This window comes from Cetorhinus maximus, chromosome 15 (genome assembly GCF_964194155.1).
Source record: "Cetorhinus maximus chromosome 15, sCetMax3.hap1.1, whole genome shotgun sequence".
Classification (NCBI taxonomy): Eukaryota; Metazoa; Chordata; class Chondrichthyes; order Lamniformes; family Cetorhinidae; genus Cetorhinus; species Cetorhinus maximus.
In genome coordinates this window covers 97,957,681-97,983,000 of record NC_135893.1, presented here as the reverse complement: position 1 = coordinate 97,983,000, position 25,320 = coordinate 97,957,681, and the positions used below count along the sequence as shown (strand labels likewise).

The window sequence follows — 25,320 nt, the reverse complement described above, 5'->3', positions numbered from 1 at the left end:
TTATATTTAGTACACAGTTGGGCATTTTCTCTTCAAATTTTGACAGATCAGCTCTGCTTTTCGAGGAATGTCATTTTTTTTAAGTGTGTGTTCTGTTTTATCAAAGATTGTTTCTGGCTTCTATTTCACATATGTTACGAAGCAGAGGGGGATTAATTTAAACAGCCCTGATTTCTCCTCTCACTATCCGTCTGCAAATAGAAAGGTGTTTTTGATTTCTAATTTCCCCCCCTTTATAAGTGATGGTGTGTTTTCTCCAGTGCAAGACCACGATAAAAGTAAGAGTTATGGTTTCACGTGAGTCCAGTGCCCAGAATTAAAAGTCCAGTGGTGTATTCCTTCAGAGGTTAGCAGGCTGAAACTGAAACTTTCCAGAAGCAAGGACTTCCATGATAGGAAAAGACACATAGAGATGAATTACTGTTGAAGGCACAGATACAGAAGTTCCAATGTTCCAGTAGTTTACAGTGTAGATGAGGGCCAGGCACCTCACCTGGGCAGAGCTCTTTCTGCTGCTACCTGTTGGATGATAAAAGGGTAGACTGTCTGGTTCAGTTCCACATGGCAATAGTACAGGTTCCAGCAGCTTGGGGGCAACATACCTCCCACTACTTCTTCTGGGTGTTGGACGAAAGATGTATTTTCCCAGGTCTGGAATCTTGAGGTGTTTAATAGAGGAGTTAGGGTCCCTTTTGTCCTTGCAGACATACAGTCTCCGTTGGCCGGAGCTCTGCCTTAAAAATGCAATGGGGGTTGTTGCATTTCTTTGGAATTTGATTGTCAGCAGTCACACAGGGCATTGGCACTCTTTAAAGATAACGAGGTTGCTACTGGTTTCTGAAGGTTAGAAATTCCTCTGGTATGAGTCATGGCTAGTCAGGGTAAAACCTTGTCCATTTTTAAAATAAAAGTAATAATTTTATAAAGCAGCCAGGTTGATGTCGACATATATATTTTCCTTCCTACTTCTGGCCGGGACACAGCTTGTGGTACAGAGATTGACACAGGAATTAACTAGGTTTAATATGTTTACATATTATAGGTTGTGCTTTAAAAAATGGCCTAGGACTACATTAGTAAAAGCAAATGGCAGAAACACTCAACAGGGCAGGTACGTTTGTGGAGGGAGAAACTGAGTTAACGTTTTGGGTTTCATCAGAACAGTGTCCCACTGTGCTATGGGCATTTGTATACTAAATGTAATAAATCTTACAAGGCTTTCTTACAGGAGAATCAAAGGGTATAAAGGGGTAGACGAAAAAGTAAAGGCCACAATCAGATCAGCCATGATCATATGTCAGGAAAACCATGGGCAGAATTTTGCCGTCGGCGAGCAGGGGGCGAGGCTCACTTGCCGCACATAAAATGACGTGAGATGATGTTGGGCGGAACCCCCGACGTCATCCCGCCCCATTTAAATTTTCAGGAAGGCGGGAGCACAGCAAAGTCAGCTGCGGGCCGGCCAACTTGTCAATGGCCAATTGAGGCCATTGACAGGATCATTTAAACAATTAAAGGACCTGCCCGTCCAACCTTAAGGTTGGTGGGCAGACCAGGAGCCCCGGCCACAAATAGAAAAAACATTATACCTCATCCAGCGGCGGGATGAGGTTTGATGCAGGTTTTTAAAAAGTTTAATAAAGTTATAGTGTAAATTATGAACATGTCCCATCTCATGTGACATTGTCACATGAGGGGGACATGTTAGGGAATTTTTTTTCTTTTCTATTTTTAATTTTTCTCAATGTGGAAGTGATCTCCTTGAGGCTGCACTTAGCCTCAGGGAGATGTGTGCTCTATCGTGCTCATGCGCGAAAGAGCGCACTCTCGCTTTTGGGGAATCCCCCCCCCCCCACCCGCACAGGAAGCGCATAGCGCTTCCCGCCAGACATCACGCTGGGCGGGCCTTAATTGGCCCACCCATGTAAAATGGTGGCGCGACCCGCTTCTCCGGCGGGGATCGGCTCCCCGCCTGCCGGAGATTGGGTTGGTCCCGCCCGCCCGACAGGTAGAAAATTCTGCCCCAAATCTTCATGAATTGGATTTTTCTTGGGAAATTTTGAAGGACATTGAATTGTTTGGACCTTTGGATGCTGACCTGGAGTTTTTTTTTAAAAGGTCATAGGGTCACCATGGAACTTTCAACAAGCATGCCTTTCCCCAGAAATCACCTGATCAGCATGGTACTCGAGGGGGGAAGAGCTGCGTGCTTGTTTGCATTACAATTACTTTAATTGATGTAAAAAACTGGGTTAAAGGCAAAGAGCTAGCGAGTAACTGGAAATCACATAACTGGGATAAGCTTTAAGTTTTGGACTTGTGTTTCTGAGTTCAGTTGGGACGGAACTGAGAAAGTAGAAGCTGCCCATTTCGCCGCCTTGCTTGGAATAAAGTTGTTGGCAGTATCTAGCCAAGAACCCTCAGCTCACTGGAGTTTGTCTATTTCTTGGAAACTGAGAGGCTGAGAAAAAGGATTGACCCGAATATATTCTCTGCCATGGCGAAGCTCCGTTGGTGAGAACGTCCAGACATCTACTGGGACCAGCGGCCCATCTTCATAAGGAGGGACTCCAGATAGACAGCGTTGAGGCCCTGCGAACATTATCCTTTTTTTTATAATGCTTATTCTCTAAAGCCTATCTCTGCAGAGAGACCCTGTTTGTCCTTTGTGTGTGCGCTGGTGCTGGGTATTTTTAAAAGAGATAGATAGTTCTACCTCTAGAGTATAATTGCGTGTTGACCAGTTCTTGCAACTTGTTTGAAATAAGGTTTTATTAATAGTAAATCAATCATTCTGAGTTTATTAAAAAAAGCCTGGTTAAAGGCTTTTTTTTTAAGGGTCTAACAGTAGCGAAGGTAAATAATTGACCATTTTGGTGAGGTGAATTAAACTTTTAAACTAATGGTGCGACCTGCAGAGTAGTGGGGCCAGATAAACTGCGCACTCCTCCCTTCCTGGTCATAACATAATCAAATGGCAGAGCAGACACAAGGGGCTGAATGGCCTACTCTTGGTCCTAATTTGTATGTTCGAACATGCACAATGTCTCAATTCCGGTTGTCCAAAAACCGAACATTTTTATAATGTGCAATGTGTCGATTTTATTTTTTGTACTTTTTTCATTTAACTTACCTGGGCAATTAGGCTATGTGCTGCATTGTTGTGATTTGGAGTCTGACTGGCTGTCACTTTGCATGTTGGTCTGTCCCACACTCCGAGCAGCCCCTTGACCTGATCTGATCAACCCAAAATCCCGGCAAGATCTGAAATCCGGCATGGCCTTGGTCCCAAGGTTGCTGGTTTTAAGACAATGAACATGTGTGTTCTATCTGACAGTTCACTGCAAACATTTTACTTAAATATTTGTCAAAATCATTTGTTCATCTTTCAGTTTCAGCAGCAAGGTATTGCAATTAGCTTTGAGGTCTCTGGACAAGGGAAAGGGAACAATCAGAGTTGTTGCTCCTTTTTCCAACCGATTGGGGGGAATGGGGTGGCGAGGTGGGGAGCATCTTCTGGAAAGTGATCATTGGCTAAGGACACAATCAGATTTGGCTGTACTGTATATAATTCCTCCTCCTCACTCATGAGCGAATAGCCTGATGATGGTCACTCTTGTGTTGCATGTTCAATGAAACATACCAAGGGATAATTGTTGCCCGGAAAAACTCAGCAGGTCTGGCAGCATCGGTGGAGAAGAAAAGAGTTGACGTTTCGAGTCCAACATGACCCTTCAACAGTTCTGTTGAAGGGTCATGTTGGACTCGAAACGTCAACTCTTTTCTTCTCCACCGATGCTGCCAGACCTGCTGAGTTTTTCCAGGTAATTCTGTTTTTGTTTTGGATTTCCAGCATCCGCAGTAGCTTTTTGTTTTTATTATGATAATTGTTGCCCACTGCTTACTCCACCATGAATCATTGCTTTTGGGAGAATAAAGGGGAAATGGGGAAGGGTCTACAAATTTTTGGATAGCATTCTATTAATACAAATATTATTCTTTAAAAACAAACTGGTATTTTAAGAAGGATGATTAAAATGCATTACTGGTGTATTCCTACCCAGCCTCTGATAATAGCTACTTCCAACATACTGCTTCATGTCTGATTTTCAACAGGCCAGCTGCAGTCCAACTTCAGCTGTTGATAATTCTTCATTTTTATTAAATCTGTAAGCTTTAAAAAAAATCAGCATTTTATTTGATGCTGATTTGAATAGAGCTGATTGAATAAGGCTATAAATCAGTTATCAGAAAATGTAATGTCTGTAAATGTAAAAACTTTATGAATGTATTTGAGCCTTTAATTCAAGCATAACTCAGTGAGGGAACCATATTAAAATGAAAAAGACAACATTTATTTGTCTTTTAAAGGATTAAAGTACATGGAAATTGGCAGTATGCTTTGAAAATCCTCTCCATTACTTCTGCTCAAAAAAAGTAGTTTCTTAAGGGCTGTGATGGTGGAATCTCCTGTTATGGACAACTGTAAAAACAAAATTTGTTAACAATAGAGGTGTGGAATATAAAAAGGCACAGATTACTTCATGTGGACCAGTTACTTTCCACTTTTAATCCATGATCATATGATGACAGAAAATTAAATTGACACCCCCCCACCCCCACCCCATGCATTATTTAGCATTTTGGAATAACTTGAGTGAAACATTTTTCCCACATTTATTCAATAACAAAATTAGGATTTACCTTTTCTGTTTGATCTTATTCATAATAATCTTGTAAACGATTATCAACGTAATTAGTTTGGAAACTTTGACCCTTGCGCATTAGGAGCCTGCGTCTACTTCATTTTAAATAAGTTATTTGGTATATGTTAAATTGTTATATTAGTCATAAAGAGTTAGGAACTAATTGTTACACAAATGTATACCAAGTGTCGCATCTACTGCTGCATGGTGGTCATATGCTGAGCAACAATGTAACAGTGCATCAGCCAAATAGAGAACTGGAAGAAATACACTCAATGAATCTCCAACGTTTTGAGAGTAAAAGTGTGATTATTTTGAACTTCTGAGAACTTGAAGACACAACAGTATATATATGTTGTGCATGTCCATTTTTTTCCTTCCTTTCTGTGAAGAAGAATAGCTCTCCTGTCTTTTTATCTTACTTGGCTACACACTGCTTTGAATGGGTAATCTGATTCAAATCCTCCATCACTATCACTTGCCAGCTGGTTACTAAAGGGGCTGTGTGTGCAAAGCAATCCAGTGATAACTTTCCCTCCAAATCTTTAGTAGCTTGCACCTCCCCAGTAAGGTTGAGAGCGGGAACTCAGCGGAATGAGGATTAAACCTTTACACCTCTGCCCAGTGGCACTGCACTTTGCTTTTCTAAAGAGCAAGTGCTCATCTTTCATTCCCTTGACATGAAATGGTTAATGATTAACAATTGTCATGAGGAAATCTAATTGTTGCATGTTTAATCAAACAGCCATACAATCATTAACAACATAATTATGTTGCTGCACTGCAACTCTGCTGTGGCACATTTGGCTTTTGGCAATACGTTAGCCATGTAATTTGATCTTGAAACAACTTTTTTATTCAGTGCCAACTTCCGCAATGCCACAGTACAGTGAGTGGCATGTAGGAGGAAAAACTGAAACTTGTACAATTTGCCGTTGGCGGAGGCTTGGAGGAAACATGTTGCTTGTTGCTGCATTAAGTCTGGGAATGCTGCAATGTTATTAGCAGGATCAATTATTAATTTCCAAGAAGAAACATGACATAGCTGGTTGGCACTGAGAAATAAAAAAGCTGGTCAGTGTTCTTGCAGTTTGACCCAAGCTGCTTTAATCTGGTGCCAGTAAATGATATAAAATGCTGAAGTAACTTTATTCAATTTGGCTAATGGTTTATGATCCCACTTCTTCAAAAATACCCTGAGTATCCAGATGTAGTATCTGTTCCTGCATTGTGAAATTGAGATCATTGCTAACCCTTGTTACATTAGCAGAATTCCTCCCTTTTCATTACAGAATTTTACTACACGGAAACACGCCATTCAGACCAACATTTCTAATGTGGTGTTTATGCTTCACACAAGCCTTTTCCAATGTTATGCCCTGTCACTTTATCAGTATATTCTTCTATTTCATTCTCTCTCATGTACTTCTCCTTAAATGCATCTCTGCTATTCACTTCAACCACACCTTGTGGTAGTGAGTCCTAAATTCTTACCACCCTCTGAGTAAAGAAATTTCTCCTAAATTCCTTTATTGGATTTATTAATAACTATCTTATGGGGAGAATTTTTCCTATGGCGGGTGGGCTGGGCGGGAGCGAGGGTTTCGGAGCTGATTGCCGCCCGTGATCGGCTGCGTGCTGCCATTTTATGCAATTGAGGCCCGCCCAGCGTGACACGCGGCCGGTAGCACTCAGCGCAATCTGTGCAGGCGAGGGGAGGAGGAAGAGTCAGGGCCTGCGCTCTTCAACGCGTGTGCACGAAAGAGCACAGAAATCTCCCTGAGGCATGGAGCTGCCTCAGAGAGATTGAATAGGCAATAAAAAACTTTATTAAATGATGTTGAAATTTATTTAAACATGTCCCCTCGTGTGACAGTGTCACATTAGTTGGGACATGTTTGTAAAGGTGGGGAAATGATTTTATTGATTTTATAAAAGCTTCAGGAAACCTCCATCCCGCCCGTGGATGAGGTTTCCTGAAAAACGCGAAGGCTGCTTGGGCTTTTCGTCTGCCTACCAACCTTTAAGGTTGGACGGGCAGCATTCTTAACTGATTTAATTACATTCTTAATGGCTTTAACAGGCTGTTGACATTTCGGCCTATGCGCACGCACCGAACGAAATACCGAGATGACGCGTGATGACATCGGGATGCATGCCCGACGTCATCGCGCATCATTTTACGCGTCGGCCCGCCCCTGCATGCCCGACCGGAAGATTCAGCCCTATATTTATGGCTCCTAGTATTAGGCTCCCCTACCAGTGGAAACATCTTCTCTGCATCAGCCCTATTAAACACATTCATAATTTTAAAGCCCCCCCCATCAGGTCATTTCAGTCCTTTCTTTTCCATAGAAAAGAGCCCCAGCCTGTTTAGTTTCCCCAGTTTTATTCTCTCAGTTCTGGTGTGATGTTTTTATTTCTTCTTCAGCGCTTCCATGTCCTTTTTTAATATGGAAACCAGAGCTGTGCACGATAATTGTGGTGTAACCACAGTTCTGCATCAGTTGAACATAACTTTTGAATTCTTATTCTCTAAAAATGAAATCCAAAGGGAAACATTTGTTTGCCTAGCAACACTTCAAGCAGTGCTACAAAGATTAGGTTAATTCCAGGGGTGCAGACAGTGCCATCAGCTGCTAGCTGCATGACCCGCGCAGGTTTAGAACCATAGAACCATAGAACACTACAGCACAGAAAACAGGCCATTCGGCCCTTCTAGTCTGTGCCGAAATATTATTCCGCTAGTCCCATTGACCTGCACCTAGTCCATAACCCTCCAGACCTCTCCCATCCATGTATCTATCTAATTTATATTAATGAATAAACTCACCAGCTTTCAGAGGCGTTGTCTATCCCTGGGGAATGTGTATAACTGTGCATTGCACTGCTTGAAGTGGCGCTATATGAACAAGTCTTTCCCTCCCGGTACTCTATTTGCACTTTTTCTGGCTTTGCTAACCTACGTTGCTACTTTTAATGTTTTCTGAATCTGTACTCAATATCCCTTCGCACTCCACCCTGATTAGATTTTCATATTTCAGGAAGATGTCCGACTCACTCATTCAAAGATCGCCACTTCACAACTACCTGTATTGAAATTAATTTGCAATTTACACATCCATTCTGCAAGTTTGTTAATGCTGCTTTATATTTTGTTGCAGTCTTACCCTCAAGCCCCAATTTAGCATTAGCTGCAAATTTTGATAGTATACTTGCGATTCCCAAGTCCAAATCGTTTATGTAAATGGCAAACAATAGTGATCCCAAAACCAATTCCTGCGGAATACCTTCATCCCACCTTCCGACAGTTGGAGTAATTTTTATTACTATTATTTTTTTTCAGATTATTTTGTTATAGTTTTTATGTCTTCTACTGTTAAATGAATGGAATTAATGAAACTCTTAAGAAGTTATATTGAGCTAATCGCTGTCCTTTCCAGAATGTTTGTTTATTTTAAGTGTGCAAAATTTGGACTGACCCCAGAGGTAAAATAAGTTTCTGTAGGCGACCTACAGATTTAGATTGGAGTAATTATTTTCCAAATACTTGGACTGTAGAAGACTGACAGTTTCTATCTTTTTAGATGTCAGATTTAGCTCAGTGGTCGCTCTCAATCAGAAGGTTGCGGGTTCAAGCCGCATTACAGAGGTTTGAGCACATAAGATTGAAATTCTCCTGGTGTCCGGACTGATATTTTATTCCGTGACCAACATCGCAAAAAACAGCTGATCTAGTCATCTATCTCATTGCCATTTGAAGGACTTTGTTTTGTGAAAATTGACTCCTGTGTTTTCTACATTAGCACTTCACACAAAAGGTAGTGGAATTCTGGAACGCTCTCCCTTCAAAAACTGTCGAGGCCAAGTCAAATGAAAAATTTCAAAACTGAAATTGATAGATTTTTGTAGGCAAGTCTATTAAGGGCTAAGGCAGTTAAAATGGGGTTAAGATACAGATTAGCCATGATGTAACTGAATGTTGGAACAAGCTTGAGGTGAATGACCTACTCCTATTCCTATTACAAAAATGACTGCACGCCTAAAGCAGTTAATTTTTTTTTTGCATGTGAAATGTCCCAACATCTTGAAAAACACTGTATAGTGCAACTTATTTTCTTCCTTCAGTTGTATTTTCAAATCTTCTTCAACCTCTTCTTTTCATTCACCCTCCCTGCAGCAGTTCTCCTCGCTGCTACTGGTAGCACCCATGTAAGATTCATCCATAATGTTTTCCTGTCCCCACAATACAATTTATTCTTGTCTCAGGAATTTGCAAATGATCTGCTCTACCAAGGCTCTCTGTAATCATCTGTTAGGAATTGTTTAAAAAGTAAAACTGGGATAACACACTTACAGTTTCCCTCCATCTCCATTTTCCATGGGGAAATGATTGGTCTCTAATCACTCCTTCCTTGGGATAGCATAGATTAAATCATTACATAACATATGGCATAAGTATACATGTTGTACAAATTATTGTTCCCTTTGGAATTTGGTATTCTTGCATCTGTCCTGATGAGTGCTTCGATAACTTTTTTTTTAGCAATACTTAAATTCCAATCTACATAATTAAAGGTCCTGTGCAAAATGTTATAGTCATTCTTTTTGAAGACATCACACCTAAAGATGTGGGCATAATTATACTTCAAAATGTAATATGTAATGATAGGTGAATGTTTGAGCCTATCTATTAAGTTACCAAATATATAATTTATTAAATGTGAATGAATCAAAAATTAGAAAAAAAAATACCCAATTAGGGATGAGTAACAAATAGAAAACAGAGCACTCGAATTCCCATTTTTCTTCCCAAAGTTATCATTTACAAAGTGGCAAGTATTATAAATCGACCATTTGCATGAAGATCATTACAGGTGAAGGAAGCCATTCAGCCCGTATAGTTTATGCTTCCACTAAGGATAAACTAACCTACATATGACCAATCTAGGAGACTTGCTGTAAACATCTTTGAGTTCAAATCACTGTTGCTGCACAAATTAAAACACGTATCCACTGAATCAACATGCTGCACTCTACTTTTGAAATCCAGTTTCCTTCTTCACGCAAGTCATTTTGGGCGAATAAGAATAACATCAGGAGCCTCCTAGTATTCCCCTCCTTGGCCCAGGGACATTGAAACTTGCTGAGATCTGCTGACAAGCTTGGGACCTTCCTTGTATGAATCATCTGGTCACTGACCTAACCAGCTGAATCACCAAAGGAACCACTAAATTATTGCTTAGGCTGAGAACTTTATTGTCTTTATATTCCTTGAATTCCCAAAGTGATTTGAAAACTTGAGCAAGAACCAGAGTGAAACCATGAGGATGTATTCATTCATTCATTCATTCCACGGCAGTGCTGAAAAATAGATTAATCGGTGTTATTAAGTAATGTATGTTGCATTGTGACCAAAAGTCTTAACCTGCTCCCTTTGACTAAGTTAATTGCAATTTCTATAAACTACAAACCTCATACGAGAAGTGGTAATAGAATTGCCTGGTGTGTTTTTTAGGTTAATGAAATCAAAAACTGTGGTCCTTTTGAATGCAGACGTGAAATAAAACAATGGTGAAAAAAACATCAATGAACCAAACTTTCCCCATGGAAATAACCTTGATTTTAGTTCAGATGGGGGAAGAAACGACTGGGTTAGCGGGGAGTGGGGTAGACAAAAATAGTTGAGCTAAACTGGTATTCCCCTGAAGGGGTTGCAACCATTCTTGTAAAGAGCATAAATGCTATTATAATGTTGCAATATTGCCTTGAATTGCTTTGAGACTTGAATTTCTTTTCAGGAGAAAAATAGTAAGATAATGTGTAAATGTGCAACTGGTTAATTGTTGGTGGCAATGTATCAATGATCAAGAACCCACAGTACTGTAGAAAATCGGATTTTTAGCGGGGTAGAGAGTATTTCTTGAGACTATTTCCTGGCACTCCCACCTCTCACCCTGAGCATTGGCTGGTGCTGTATGTTCTTTCCTAGTGACCATATTGCACATGAGTATATACACAGAAGTACAAACTTATAGGTGTATGTATCATCCTTTTTGTCCTCACAATATCTCAAAACACTTCAGAGCTATTGAACTTCCTTTGAAACATAGTTCCTGCTTGGTTGACAAATGCAGCAGTCAATTTACATACAACAAAATTCAACAACATTGATGTAAACGGTAGGCTGCTTGATCATGTAGAACAGCATTGTTTTGTGTGATTCTGATGTGCACCATCTAGCAGAGGTCACTGTGGCAACAATGAGTGGTTTCTCCATCTGATAATCTACTCTCAGAATCACACAATGCAGAAGAGGTCCTTTGGCCCATCGAGTCTGCACCGACATGTGAGAAACACCTGACCTACCTACCTGCCTAATCCCATTTACCAGCACTTGGCCCATAGCCTTGAATGTTATAACGGGCCAAGTGCTCATCCAGGTACTTTTTAAAGGATGTGAGGCAACCCGCCTCCACCACCCTCCCAGACAGCGCATTCCAGACCGTCACCGCCCACTGGGTAAAAAAGTTTTTCCTCACATCCCCCCTAAACCTCCTGCCCCTCACCTTGAACTTACGTCCCCTTGTGACTGACTGACCCTTCAACTAAGGGGAGTAGCTGCTCCCTATCCACCCTGTCCATGTCCCTCATAATCTTGTACACCTCGATCAGGTCGCCCCTCAGTCTTCTCTGCTCCAATGAAAACAACCCAAGTCTATCCAACCTCTCTTCATAACTTAAATGTTTCATCCCAGGCAACATTCTGGTGAATCTCTTCTGCACCCCCTCCAATGCAATCACATCCTTCCTATAATGTGGCGACCAGAACTGCACACAGTACTCCAGCTGTGGCCTCACCAAGGTTCTATACAACTCCAACATGACTCCTTACTTTTGTAATCTATATGCCTCGATTGATAAAGGCAAGTGTCCCATTTGCCTTTTTCACCACCCCACTAACATGCCCCTCTGCCTTCAGAGATCTATGGACACACGCCAAGGTCCCTTTGTTCCTCAGAACTTCCGAGTGTCATGCTCAATAGATTGGTAATTCTCCTGCTGTCGCCCTGACCAAGATCAGGTAAATTAGCACAAACTGTATGGATTAGTTAATTGTTGATTTAACCAGCTGAACCATTTGTGAAAGTATGCCATAATGACTTTGTGGAACTTGAGCAAACTGATTGAATGTGCTCATTTATTTTAATTATACTGAAGTTTGGTTGTAGTCCAGTTCATGTCACCAGCATTCCTCGTTTTAAAGAATTATTGACCATACTTTTAATTAAGATGGCAATTGTTAAATCAGGATTCAATTTATACACTAGTTTGTGATACTTCTTGATTTGAGTCACTTCTGTCTAGTTACTTCCCCATTTAAGAGGGAACTAAGGTTCACTAGAATATTTATAGCTAGTTCTAGCAATGCACTTTGCCTCTCTTCAGTTGGAATTAGGCTACCTATTTGGGAATTTAATTTTCTCTTGAGGTCATCTAACCTGTAATTGTACATGTTGCCACAACAACGTGGCCTCCCTGAGTTACCTTAACTAACCTGTTTCTGGAAATTTGCTTGTACACCAATCTGTTTAAAATAAGCAATGATTAATGCAATAACGCACACAGAAGTTTGAAATTACTGTGTCAACTAATACCCGACCTTGCTGTTGTGTTTACAAAACGCCTGCTTAACGAACAAATCTCAGCATTTGTTCTCTAAATATTTAACTGGTTCAAAATAATTTTGACTGACTTTACTTCCATTTTAACTGATGATAATCAGCATTTATTATTTACATAATATTGCCTGGTTCCTGATTAGGTATGATTGTTACTCTCGCACTGCAATGTTACTAAGTTAGTGACCATCTGAAGTTCTAATGAATGTTGTCTTGTGATCAGCAATTATTAGACTAAAACAGTTAGTGAACAAAGTTTACAGGAAACTGCCCAAAGTTGTTCAAAGAAAACTAATGGTGAAATACACTCTAATAACAAAAGGCATCAATGAATGTCACTGTCAACATTTAATTGCTTTTAACTCAGCTATACCAAGTTCATAACAGCTATGAAACATCTCATTTCCCTTGTCTGACTCCTGTATTTCCTTGATGAAAATAGTCCCAAGCAATCTCAAAGCACTGTGGATATAGCATTTAGTGAGATTTAAAAGAAGCTACAAACACTAGAAATCTGAAATTAAAAATGGAAAATAATGAAACTATGTACTAATTTAGTCACTAATTCTAACAAGAAAAGACAAGCGTTTGGAGTTTTGATGGAAAGTCATTGACCTGAAATGTTAACTCTTTCTTTCTTTACAGATGTTGCCTCACGTGCTGAATATTTCCAGCATTTTCTGTTTTTAATATTATTGGAGTATTGATTGTGTAACTCTTTCATCATTCTTCAATTCTGATGATGGGTTAGACGCCAAAAATGTAAATAACTTGTCTTTTCTCCCTACAGTTGCTGATTGACCTGCTGTGTATTACCAGCATTTTCTGTTTTGTTTAAGATATTGTGTTTGTGGTTTTTTTTTTACATTCATGTTTATAATACTCAGGTTGGAAAGTACCAGCAATAATAAAAATCTTAATCTACATCAGTAACATCGTAGGTCCTCATTACTAGTTTGATATCCTACAATTTATAAGAGGTAGAATATAACCTATTTTGGAATAATAGTCCTTACAGCTATGCTAAATTATTGTGGTAGGTACCTAGTGATTGAAATAAAATTGTAATACATTTGTGTATTCTTTGAATCTCTGTTGTTAATATCTTCATGTCTTGAATCTTTTTCAGGCATCCACTAGCTACGTTTTTCCACCTGTTTTTCCGTGTAAGTGCCATCATTACTTACCTCTTCTGTGACTGGTTCAGCAGAAGCTTTGTGGCCTGTTTTGTGATGATACTCCTCCTCTTGTCCTTTGACTTCTGGTCAGTAAAGGTAAGAAATATAAATCTGCTGACTATAGACCACTGTTTACATGCTAGGTCAGATACGATCTGCAATTGTGGTAGTCTTTAGTGGCCTTTTTTAAAAAAAAAAATTCCCACCTTACTAACCACTTAGATAAAAAGTTAAGTACTCTAGCACAGGCAGTAAAGTACAATGCTTTGATTTTTCTGTGCGGTTTCTGTCAGAAAGTTTTAAAGTATTCATGACCAGCTCTGGACATTCTTTTGGAAGCTCACGCCTTGAGGGTAGAGGGAAATGGAAAATAACCTTGGCCCCTGTTTTGCTGGAATATGGTCATCATGGCTTTGTGATTGAATGTATTAGACAAGGTGTTCCTTTTATTTGGTAACCCCCCCACCCACACCAGCTTACGGGCAGAAGTTTTCTCTCGGCGTGCAGGCCACGCCCAACACGCTGAAGCATAAAATGATGCGCGATGACGTCAGAAGAGCGTCCCGACATCATCACGTACTCGCGCGATATTTCAGTTGGCGGGCGTGCACTAAACCTGAAAGCGCGCCTGCCGACAAGAGGGCTACTAAGCCCATTAATGGCACAGTTAACCGGGATTTTTCGCTGCCCGACCAACGTTACAGTTGGCGGGCAGGCGAATCGGCCAGGCGGCCTTTGCATTTTCAGGAAACCTCATCCAAGGGCAGGATGAGGTTTCCGTCATTAAATTTAAAAAAAAAATAAAAACACTTGCACGGAATTTTCATGTCATATACGTTCAGGTGACTGTTTCTGATGCGTGGGCATTTTTTCCCCGGATTTTAAAATCTGTTTTTATTGGATTTGAATTCCTCAGCTCCCTGAGGCAGCTCTCCGCCTTCAGGGATGTTTCTGTGAGAGCTCCCCTGCGCTGATGTCAGCGCTCGCTCTCCTCCTGCCCCCCCCACCTCAGCCGCGCTGACCATTTCAGCGCGCCTTTCACACTGGCCGTTAATTGGCCATCGATTGTGGGCCCCCCCCCCACCATCGGGCCCCCGCCGACTGTTGACCTCAAAAACTCTTGCTTACGTTTCCCCATCATCACCGCACAATTTGCTTTCCACTGTCCAAACGTGTTGGAATCTTCAGCATCTGCCGTCATTTTTAACAGATTTCCAGAAGTAGCAACACAAATCCGGGAACAACTACTGCTCCTGTGCATCCAGAAGCCACACCTAAAACAGTATAAATATGGAGGAAAACATTGACCCTTGTGCTCCCGTGACCAACATGGCTGCAGGTTCAAATGCCTTGTTTGTGCCGACTTGTTTCAGCTGTGTTGAGAGGTTTGCTGGTACTTGGCCGGTTACCAGATGATGTTTACTTCTTTGATAGGATGATTATTTTTTTGAGGGATGCAAAACTGAAAAGTTATTCTTCATTTGACAAGTTCACCACCTATTGGTCAAGAAGTAAATGACACTGCTCAGTGATAATGGTGGACTCTGCACCCAGGAGCAATTTTGCTATTTTCTTAATGGATGGAGTAGGCAGACAAATGGGGTATAAAATTCTTCCTTTAATAAAGAATGCTGTTTATTTCCTTTAATAACCTGGCAATGAATCTATGTTTTCAGAAAACACATATTTCAAAACTGTAACAAAAATAAAAATAGCTGGAAAAACTCAGCAGGTCTGACAGCATCTGCGGAGAGGAATACGGTTAACGTTTCGAGTCCGTATGACTCTTCATCAGAACAGAGGAAATATAGAAATGAGGTGAAATATAAGTTGGTTGAGGGGGGTGGGACAGGTAGAGCTGGTGGACGTTCTGTCTACGACATCTTTGGCAATCTCTTCTTTGCCTCCACCTATCACTGGCCCTCTATCCAGCTCCTCTGTTCCTATGTTCCAAATTCAACTAATTCGTACTTTTAAAAAAATAAGGAAAGACTATGACCAGAATCTTCTGGTCCTACTAGCAGCCGGAATTGTGGCGGGCAGGGGCACTTTATTTGGCAGGTGGCAAAAAAGATCAGTTTCCCGACGGTGGAATAAGTTTCGTTCTCCCGACTTTCAGGGTGGGCTAAAGATGAGTTGAGTTTCCCGATGAGCAATGCTGGGAAGCCCATTCAAATTCATTAGCATCTCATGCATGCATCTTAAAAGGCCATCTCGTTGGAATTGAGCTTGCCCTCCAAATTAAGTTCGCTGTCAGCAAGAATTTAGAACATTCAGTTTTACAACTGTATTTAAGCATCGTGCACCTGGTGAGCTTCGCTTCTTCCATGACTTTGAGGTCAGTAGATGCTGCTTTCGCCATCTTGGAGACCTCTCATAACTTCACTCATGTCGAGTGCCAGTAATAAAAGCTGTACCAAGGCTGAACACAGGAGGCAGGCGAAGGCTGGAGGTGGATGGGGGTTGGTGGGGCTAGGGTGGAAGGGTGGAGCGAAGGCTGGACAGAGGAAGCAGGCTAAGTGGGGAAGGGGGAGGACAAAGAGTGTCTGGGGAAGGCAGCAGGGGAGAGTGTTTTAAAGGGTGGGGTCGGTTGTGCCGATGGTGGGGTCCTGGGGGCTGAACTCAGGGTACCAGTGATATGGGGGAATGGTCACAGTCAGAGTAGGGAGTGGGATGCACTAGGGTGACAGGTCCAGGTTGAGAGTTTGGTAGGTGAAGATGTCATGGGTGGGGGGGGTGGCGGAGGGAATCGTGGGTGGCTCGGATAATGGGAAGGGGCAAGGTCAGGGTGGGCATGAGAACGGTAAGGGGTGTTGCCTCTGAGGGGAGAGAAGGCATGTGGAGGTGGATCGTGATAGGGTCCTGGGTAACGGGGGGAGGTTCAAGGGTGACAGAGAGGAGAGGAATGGTGATATTTGGTGGGTCAAGGGTGATGGGATAGAAGGTGATGGGGAGGGTAGAAGGTGGTGTACAGAGTCGAGAAGGTGACGTGCACCGTTTTTCAAATCTGATCTTAACTATGCAGTTAGTCAGTCGGTGAGACCCCTTGAAGTGAGAGAAGAGTCTATTTGGGTGGGTGGAGTTCAAGGTCAGCATAAGTGGCCAACTAAAGGGCCACCCTAATAATTATGAGGCAACTAGATTTCAACCATGCTCAGTTGTGTTCTCTCTATAGTGAAGCCTACAGGGCAGAAGGTTTGTTCCCAACTCATGGAGCTCATAACATTGGGATCCCAATAAGGTGTGGAGCTGGTGTTCATTCTGTGCCGTTTGCCATTGGCTGCGATCAGAGGCAGGGATGAAGGGAGGGAGGAAGGTGGATACCTCCAGGGGGAATGCCTGGCGGATGGCAGTCAACTCCTGACTCCAAACCTCCATTCTCCTGGATGAATGGTCATGGCTGACAAGGGCCCCTGGTTAGTCCTTCCATGCTGCCAAGGCAATGGTGTCTCTATAGAGCCTCGTGGGCAGTGGAAGCAAGTGGAACAGTGTCAGAGGGAGGCTTCTTGCACATGGCTGTCATCACCCTGGTCAAAGAGCAATGCCCCCATGCGCAGTCACGTGTGAATGGGAGGAACGCCACCTGGAAAGGGTTGGGTGGGGATGCCATGTCTAGACAGAGGCCGGGCGAAGGGCTTAGCACTGGCCTGTGGGCTTTGAGACGGATGGAAACATGTAAAGAACATGCTCACTAAATGTATCACTTCAGTTCGTTCATACACCCACTGAGGTGTCGATGATGCAGGCTGCAGGCAACCCTGTCTTGGTGATGGTTCTCATCCAGATGAGGAGAAGGAGGGCACATTGCAGGTTGGCACAGGGGCAGGAGGAGGAAAGACCTAAGCAGCAAGAGGGAGCGGAGCTTTAAGAAGGTCAAGATGTTGGTGAACATGGACCACTGCAATGGCGAGCATTGACCCGACCATGGGTGCTATTGCCAATTGTGCTCTTGTCTAGAGATGAGCGAAAGGCAGTTCCGGAGGTGCCCTTGTTTGTCCCGGGATGTGGTTGCTCACATCTGCCAGCTTCTCCATAAGAGCTGCAGGGACTCTGGAGGAGTAATGTGGAGCTCTTGGTCTGCAGAGAGTGAATGGCTGTCTGGGTGTCCTTTAAATATGGCGTCAGGACTGTAGACCCCATGAAGTAATGGCGGGGCTGGCGACTTCCTGCCCCCTCTGCCACGAGATTTGCCGAGCTCCTCATGGATACATAATTGATGAGCTGAACAGCGGAAGATGGCGCATGTTCAGCTGTCCTGCCACCCAGTGGGAATCACACCGATTTCCCTGCTCGCCACCAGACTTAGACTCCAGGATGGAAGATTCCACTCTGTCTTGTTGTCAGCTTTAGTACAGTTCCTAAAGTTTATAAAGTTGTCAGTTCTAACATAAATAGTGCATCTGTTTTTTAATAACACAATTAATTTAACCTGAATAAATTTGTCCTCTAGCATTTAACCAAATTATTGAAAAAGAATAAATAGATTTTGTTAGAGACTCTGGATGCAATCGTTTGACTAGCTTAACTGCTGCTGATGAATCCTGGAAAGAACTGCACATTGCTCAAGTTCAGGATGGGGGACCTACCTTTAGCTGAAAAAAATCACTGCTCTGAGCATAAATATATCAAATCCAAGCGAGGCTGAGGCCTTCAAATAAAAGCTGTAGCTTAAAGGAGTTTTAAAAAAAATCAGTGGATACACTTAATTGTTGTTGCGTAATGTATATTATTGCATCTGTCTTGTTTAAAGTTCTTAGTTTAGAAATTTAGCTGATGAGTTGTTTTGAATGTGATTAATTGATCAAACTGGCAAAATGTTTGCATATGGTTTTCCCATGTTTAAATAGGAAATTTCCATTCTAAATATGACAAAACTTGTTATGGGAAGTAAAGTTTATGGGCAGGAAGTGTGTATTAATCACAAGAGCCTGGTGTTTCTGCTTTGGGCACAATCAGTAAGTTGGGCGCAAAGCACACTCAAAATTATGCTTGTTTCGAGAAGCTGTTTTTTGTCTCAAGTTTCCACTCAAACTAATTTCCAAATCACCAAATGTAAAATCTAACATGGACCTAGTAGAATCGGGCAGCACATTTTGAAGAATTTCATTTAAATAATATTCCTTGATATATTTTAAGATTGGTAGCCTGGTGTACTCTTATTCACACGGCCGAAAATGGGTTTATCACAAAAAAAAGCGTCTTGCCTGCCACCTGTGAGCATCCTGATTTTTAAATAACTGAAAAACTTTACAGAAACACCTACTGATTACAGTGGTGAGCACCAGTCAGTTTCTTAGTAAACAGATATAAAATACTTTAAAAGCTTTTAAAATTATAGCCAATAGGGTTCTCAGTCCTAAAAAAAAACTTAATTTTAAGAGTTTTCTTGAAGTGCCACAAACTGATACAATTAACGGGGACTCAACAATGGCAATTAATTTGACCTGGGAGTGCGGCGGGGCTGGTTTTTAGCATGATTTTTTTAAAACTAATATAAAAAAATTGCAGAAACTCAATTTGTACTTGTGTAATTTGTGTTTAAAATTTCTTAATCTTTTCACTGACTTGTGTTATGACCGGGGTGGGAGGAGCGCGCAGTTTAGCTAGCCCCCACTACTCTGCAGGTCGCACCATTAGTTTAAACGTTTAATTCACTCACCAAATTGGCCAATTATTTACCTTTGCTACTGTTAGACCTAGTATAGAAGAGATTTTAACCAGGCTTCTTTCAATAAACGAGGAGTGATTGATTTATTGTAAAACAAAACTTTTTAAAAACAAGTTGCAGGAACTGGTTAACGCACAATTATAATCTGAAAGTTTAACTAAAATTCCAGGCGCGCTTGCGCACATACAGACAAAGGACAAACAGTTGGGTACCTGCAGAGATGGGCTTTGGAGGATAGGCTTTTTAAAATAAAGGATAAAGTTTACAAGGCTTCTGGAGCCCCCTTGTGTTTGGAAGTTCTCACCAACGAACCTTCAGCATGGAAGAGAATATAGCTGGATCAATCCTTCTTGTTTCAGCTTCTTGGATTTCCAAAGACAGAGAAGTTCCACTGGGATGAGGATAACCTATCCAGCTAGGTAATCATATGGTTTCAGGCAAGGAAAAGAGAGTGCAAGCTGGGCAGCTTGTCACTTCCTCTGTTCAGTCCCAACTGAATTTAAAAAAAGAATGCAAGCCCAAAACTGAAAGCTCATTCCTGTCATGTGATTTCCAGTAAATCACTAACCTTTTGCCTTTTAAACCAGCTTTTTTTCTTCCATTCATTAAAATAATTGCAGTGCAAACAAGCATTACAGCTCTTGCCCCTCAAGTGCCATGCTGGTTAGGTGATTTCTTGGAAAATCATGTTTGCTCCCAGTCCACAGGTGAATTTATCACACCTTTTAAAAAAAAATCCAGGTCAGCTTCCAAGTGACCAGATAATGCAGTGTCCTTCCATATTTTAAAAAAAAATTATGCTTTTTAGCATTTGGTTGATTTTCTAGTAAATTGCGCTGAAAAAAATGAATACAACCTATTGGAAACCACTGCCTCAAATGTTCCTATCATTTTCATTTCTTTTAAAACTCTTCCTCTGCCAGTGTTTTGACTGATGTTTTGCAAATTAATAAACAATTAGCGTGGAGCATCATGGTGCTGTTCCATAAATCTCCATGGAACAAGGGTTTAAAAGTTTAACTTGTAAACCTGGAGAACTATTCACTGTGCCCACAAGCAACTTGGACATGTGAATGTTTCTCTACCAACTGCCAGGTACAGAGTGGGGGTGGGGACTGAACAAAGCATTCCCAAACACCATAACATTCGTTCACTTTGAACAGATACAAATCCTTTGCTAGATCATCCACTGAAAGGTTCCTTCTGGCTGCTTTCGCATTCAATAGATTAAGGGGTCATAAAGAAAAAAAGGATGAATTATAATGTTGTGGATTTGTATATGTTGTTGACTGCAGAATGTAACAGGAAGGCTACTAGTCGGTTTACGCTGGTGGAACCAGATTGATGAAGATGGAAAAAGCCATTGGCTTTTTGAGGCCAAAAAGGTAAATAGCTTCAACATGAAAGCATTCAGTAAATGGTACGGTCTCTGCCTCTCTTGCCCCTGCTAAGTCTCTTGCCCCTGCTAAGTCTCTTGCCCCTGCTAAGTCTCTTGCCCCTGCTAAGTCTCTTGCCCCTGCTAAGTCTCTTGCCCCCTCTGTCTATCGCTCCTTCTCCGCCCCCGCTGTCTATCGCTCCTTCTCCGCCCCCGCTGTCTATCGCTCCTTCGCCGCCCCCGCTGTCTATCGCTCCTTCGCCGCCCCCGCTGTCTATCGCTCCTTCGCCGCCCCCGCTGTCTATCGCTCCTTCGCCGCCCCCGCTGTCTATCGCTCCTTCGCCGCCCCCGCTGTCAATCGCTCCTTCGCCGCCCCCGCTGTCTATTGCTCCTTCGCCGCCCCCGCTGTCTATCTCTCATCCCTCCCACTTCCTATCGCTCCACCCCCGTTTGCTATCTCTCCTCCCCGCTGCTTTCTATGTCTATCTCTCCTCTTCTCCCCACCCCCCCCACCCCACTTTCTATCTCTCCTTGCCCCTCATGCATCTCTTTGCGCCCCCCCCCCCCCCCCAACCCCCACCCCAACTTCTCCATGCGCTTGTTCTCTCATTCTTCTCCACAAACCCCACCCCTCTCACCTTGGGTGCTTGTTCCCTCATTTTCAAGTTTGGAATGAGAAACTATGGTAGATATGTTTTTGTTTCTTCACAGACTAGCCCTAAGAATAGAGCTTCTTCCACTGAAGCAGAAGCTCAGATCTTCTGGCTTGGACTGATTGTCTGCCCCCTAATATGGACAGTGTTTCTCTTCAGTACTTTGTTCTCCCTGAAGCTGAAGTGGCTGGTAAGGTATTTTAAAGAAATGCTGCAGGAATATGAACTAATCTTTTTTTTCTTGTTCTTTTGAGAATGTAGTTATTTTCTTTGACCTCTACAGGACAGACCCTACCTACAAGTGTGACTTAGCAGCCAAATCCAGGCTACTCCTGGTACTTCTCCAGCCATGGATGTTTTAAGTTTTTACTCTAACCCTCTTGCAATAAAGGCAACATTCCATTTGCCTTCCTAATTACTTGCTCTATATCTTGATTCATGTACAAGGACATGAAAGAATAAAAAAATTGTGCAGTACGGGTGATCAGTCTTTGTTTATCCTTTCTCCCATCTCCCAACCTTCAGTTAATTCCTGCCCTTTATACCACAGCATTCTGTTGTCTCCATTTTAATAAAATTCTGCTTTTCTATTCTTCCCAACAATGTGGACAACCTCACATTTTCCACATTATACTCCATCTGCCAAACTTTTGCCCACTCACTTAACTTATCTATACCCCTTTGCAGACTCTTCATATCCTCCTCACAATTTGCTCTCCTATCTTATCTTTGTATCATCAGCAAATTTGGTCACAAAGCAGTTGATCTTTCCATCCAAGTCATTGATATAGATCATAAATATTAGAGGCCCCAGCACTGATCCCTGTGGCACTCCAGTAGTTACAGTTTGCCAACCTAAAAATGTCCCATTTATCTTGACACTCTGTTTGCTGTTAGATGGCTTATCCAATATCCCGAACTATGAGCTCTTATCTTGTGCAGTAATCTTGTACCTTATCAAATTTAAATTTAATTAAACAAAATCGGGAATAAAAAGCTAGTAGCAGTAATGATGCCAATGAAACTACTGAGTTGCCATAAAAACCAAACAAGTTCACTGATATTCTTTCGGGAAGGAAATCTACCCTCTTTATTCGGTCAGACCTACATGTGACTCTGGATTCGCAGCAATGGGGGTGACTCTTAACTGCCCTTGACATGGCCTAGCAAGCCACTTGGGCAATTAGGGATGGAAAGTAAATGCTGATCTTTCCAGAGATGCTCACATTCCATGAATGAATAAAAAAATTGTGCAGTACTGGTGACTTGTCTTTGTTTATCCTCTCTTCCCATCTCCCAACCTTCAGTTAATTCCTTGCCACAGATGGGCTAAAATTATGAATTTGGTGTGCTCAGTCTTTGAGCCACATTGCGTCACTCAATGCTCAACACACTAGTCTTACATTCTATTTATTGGTAATTGTCATTCAAGGTGCATATCCAATAGAGACATACACTCCTGGACCTCAAAGGAAAGATCTTACTGCCCAAATGTACTTATGGCAAACATCTTGTACTGATGACCATGAATTTAAAAAAGCCAAAATCATATCACAGCATTCATAATGAGCCCAGGTGGAAAACCCAGATGTCTGACCATCTGTTTCTACTGAAACAATTCCCAGGTGGCCTCATTATGAATGTTTGACTGAGCTCCACGACTCTCAAATGCATTGGCTCAGCATGGGTTCTGTTTTGACAACTGAGTGGAGTGTTTATTTTGCTTGATTTACATCTTTAAGTGGTTATAATTCATTTTTCTGTGATCTCTGCCAGTGTCTGAATGTTTGTTTATTTGGACCAGTTTAAGTGGTGTGAAGTGATTACTGATGCGATAATTACCGTGTCTGATTGACACTTTTAAAAGTTTGTAGGAACCGCAGTTCTTTTTTTCCAAAGGAGGTTTGTGAATAGGTATTTTTTTCTCAGCCTTTAAACACTTGCCATTGTTATTACATGGCTCATTGGCTCTTTACATAGTGCATACTGGATGAAGGGGCATGGAAATAACATGGGGCCATGGAGATGATATGGGGGCATGTTTTGAACTTCCCTTTCAAAAGGTTCCCAAATCTGGACTTTTGTCACAACTCTCCTGAGGAGCCATGAACCATGAGTCATAGAGAAGCTGGCCCAACTCCACAAAAATTGTGGGGGTGAGGAGATACCTACCCCTGCAATGGAGCTGGCCAGTTTGGCAGTGCAGGCTCACTACCTGCAAGTTTATTCCAGAATGGGGGCAGGAGTCCTGGAATCAGCCCCGCCCGCTGTTTTTAAATGGCTCTGGAGTTGGCCTGACTCTGCAAAATTCCAGACCTTAGTATTTATTAATTTCAGATTTACTACGATTGTGCATTTCCTTGGAAAGTGTGGCACTGTTGCAAATTTGAGTTGGCAATGTAATTTTAGAAAATCGTAGAGTTGGTGTTGCAACATATGATATTCATGTATTCAGAGAAAGAAATTGCATTACTGTCTTCAACTCATTCCTACTTTCTATTAATTAATATTTAATCTGTCCATTTAATCTGATTTAATATACACAGCCATGTTATTTGCCTTGTGTATCTTTAGCTCATTATTTAATGTGTTATACCTTGCAGGCCTTGGTGATAGCAGGACTTTCCTTACAAGCAGCTAATCTGTACGGATATATCCGCTGCAAGCTTGGAGGCAACAAGAACGTCACAAAAGCGGCTTCAACGTATCTAGGCCAACAACTCTTTCAAAGGGTAAGGCTAAAAGCATATACAAAAAACTAACGTTTGTTAGCATCAGTGAACATCTAACTGCATCTTTGAAAGTGTTTTACGTTCTTAGTGAAAGTGTCTTCTAAATGAAGATCTCAAGAAAAAATATTTTGGATCTTTCTTGTAAAGCATTTCACACCAAAGGAAAGTCAACTTTGAAGCAAATAAGTCGAGCATTAGAGTTATACTCCAAATGGTGGACCCAAACTTAAGCTCCAGTTTCAAGTAACTTTTTAATGTTTTTAGATGTTTTATTTTAAAGGCGCTATATAAGCTGTTTTCTTTTAGACAGTACATGCTTTTGTTTGAGGTAAAGTGATTCATTGTTGAAAAAAATGGCAGGTCTGTTTCTCCGCTCAAGTATTTCTCCAGCAGGCTGTGAGCTGGGTTATGTTGACAGCGGACATTGAGATGTGCAAGGATCAGACTAGCCTTTCCTCCCAGACAAATTAACTTGTCAAATGCAAAATTCAATATCCCAGCCACAGAAAAAATGCACTGCTTTATTTTTGAATGTAAGTAGAAGCCACTTGTGATCATAAAAGCAAATTACTGCGGATGCTGGAAATCTGAAATAAAAACAGAAAATGCTGGAAAAACTCAGGACTGACAGCATCTGTGGAGAGAGAAACAGAGTTAACGTTTCGAGTCCGTAGGTCATATGGACTTGAAACGTTAACTCTCTTTCTCTCTCCATAAATGCTGTCAGACCCACTTGTGATCATGGTATGCTCTATTTGTAACAAAATGTATGAAATGGAATAATGTACTTCTACAACTGCTTGTTATTGATTGAACTGATCATTTTTCAGTTCTGCCCATTCATTTACTCACATGGAGTGCTCTGACTAAAATTATAAATGTATTTGTTTGTGTAAGTGTCAAATGATCCAGCGATCATTTGCACGAAGACTTTGGACTTGGGCTTTTCTATAGATGTGCTACAAGCTTAACTGTCCATAGCCCATAGTGGGTTTAAAGAGTGTTTCAGTTAAATCATTTGGTTTTCTGCAACTCACTGGAGTTGTGGCTATGTAGCTAGCAGAGGCTCCTTGCTTGTGGAAGTCTTATTCCTTTGTAAGCACTTGGTCAAGGTACAGTTGAGATGTTCAGGAAATAGCCTGTGGACCAAATGGTCCCATGAGCTGCTTAATCTGACCTCCCAAGTCCTGTTGATTTCTTTCTTCTTTGCGCACATCTGGACAAAGTTGCTTTAAACTTCAACTCTATTGACTTCCCAGGCTTGGAGGTCCAGAAAAAGTTTCACCCTGTTTGGTCAAAATCCACCAATCAGGAATGAGCCTTTAC

At 41.6% G+C, this 25,320-nt stretch overlaps 1 protein-coding gene and 1 long non-coding RNA gene across 3 annotated transcripts in view; one reads left to right on the top strand and one right to left on the bottom strand.

Annotated features, from left to right (window-relative positions):
- LOC144691028 (Golgi apparatus membrane protein TVP23 homolog A-like) overlaps positions 1–25,320 on the top strand; it is a 50,498-nt gene that overhangs the window by 8,237 nt on the left and 16,941 nt on the right. For both annotated transcript variants that reach the window (XM_078559029.1, XM_078559030.1), the window contains exons 3-6: positions 13,518–13,662; positions 20,530–20,619; positions 21,321–21,452; positions 23,866–23,994. In XM_078559029.1, coding sequence (XP_078415155.1) covers positions 13,518–13,662; positions 20,530–20,619; positions 21,321–21,452; positions 23,866–23,994 — 496 coding nt within the window. The remainder of the gene's footprint in view (positions 1–13,517; positions 13,663–20,529; positions 20,620–21,320; positions 21,453–23,865; positions 23,995–25,320) is intronic.
- LOC144691030 (uncharacterized) lies at positions 4,334–14,814 on the bottom strand. The gene is made up of 2 exons (XR_013579028.1): positions 14,695–14,814; positions 4,334–4,470 (listed from the first exon to the last, which is right to left on the bottom strand). It is a non-coding gene; the product is annotated as an uncharacterized LOC144691030 (long non-coding RNA).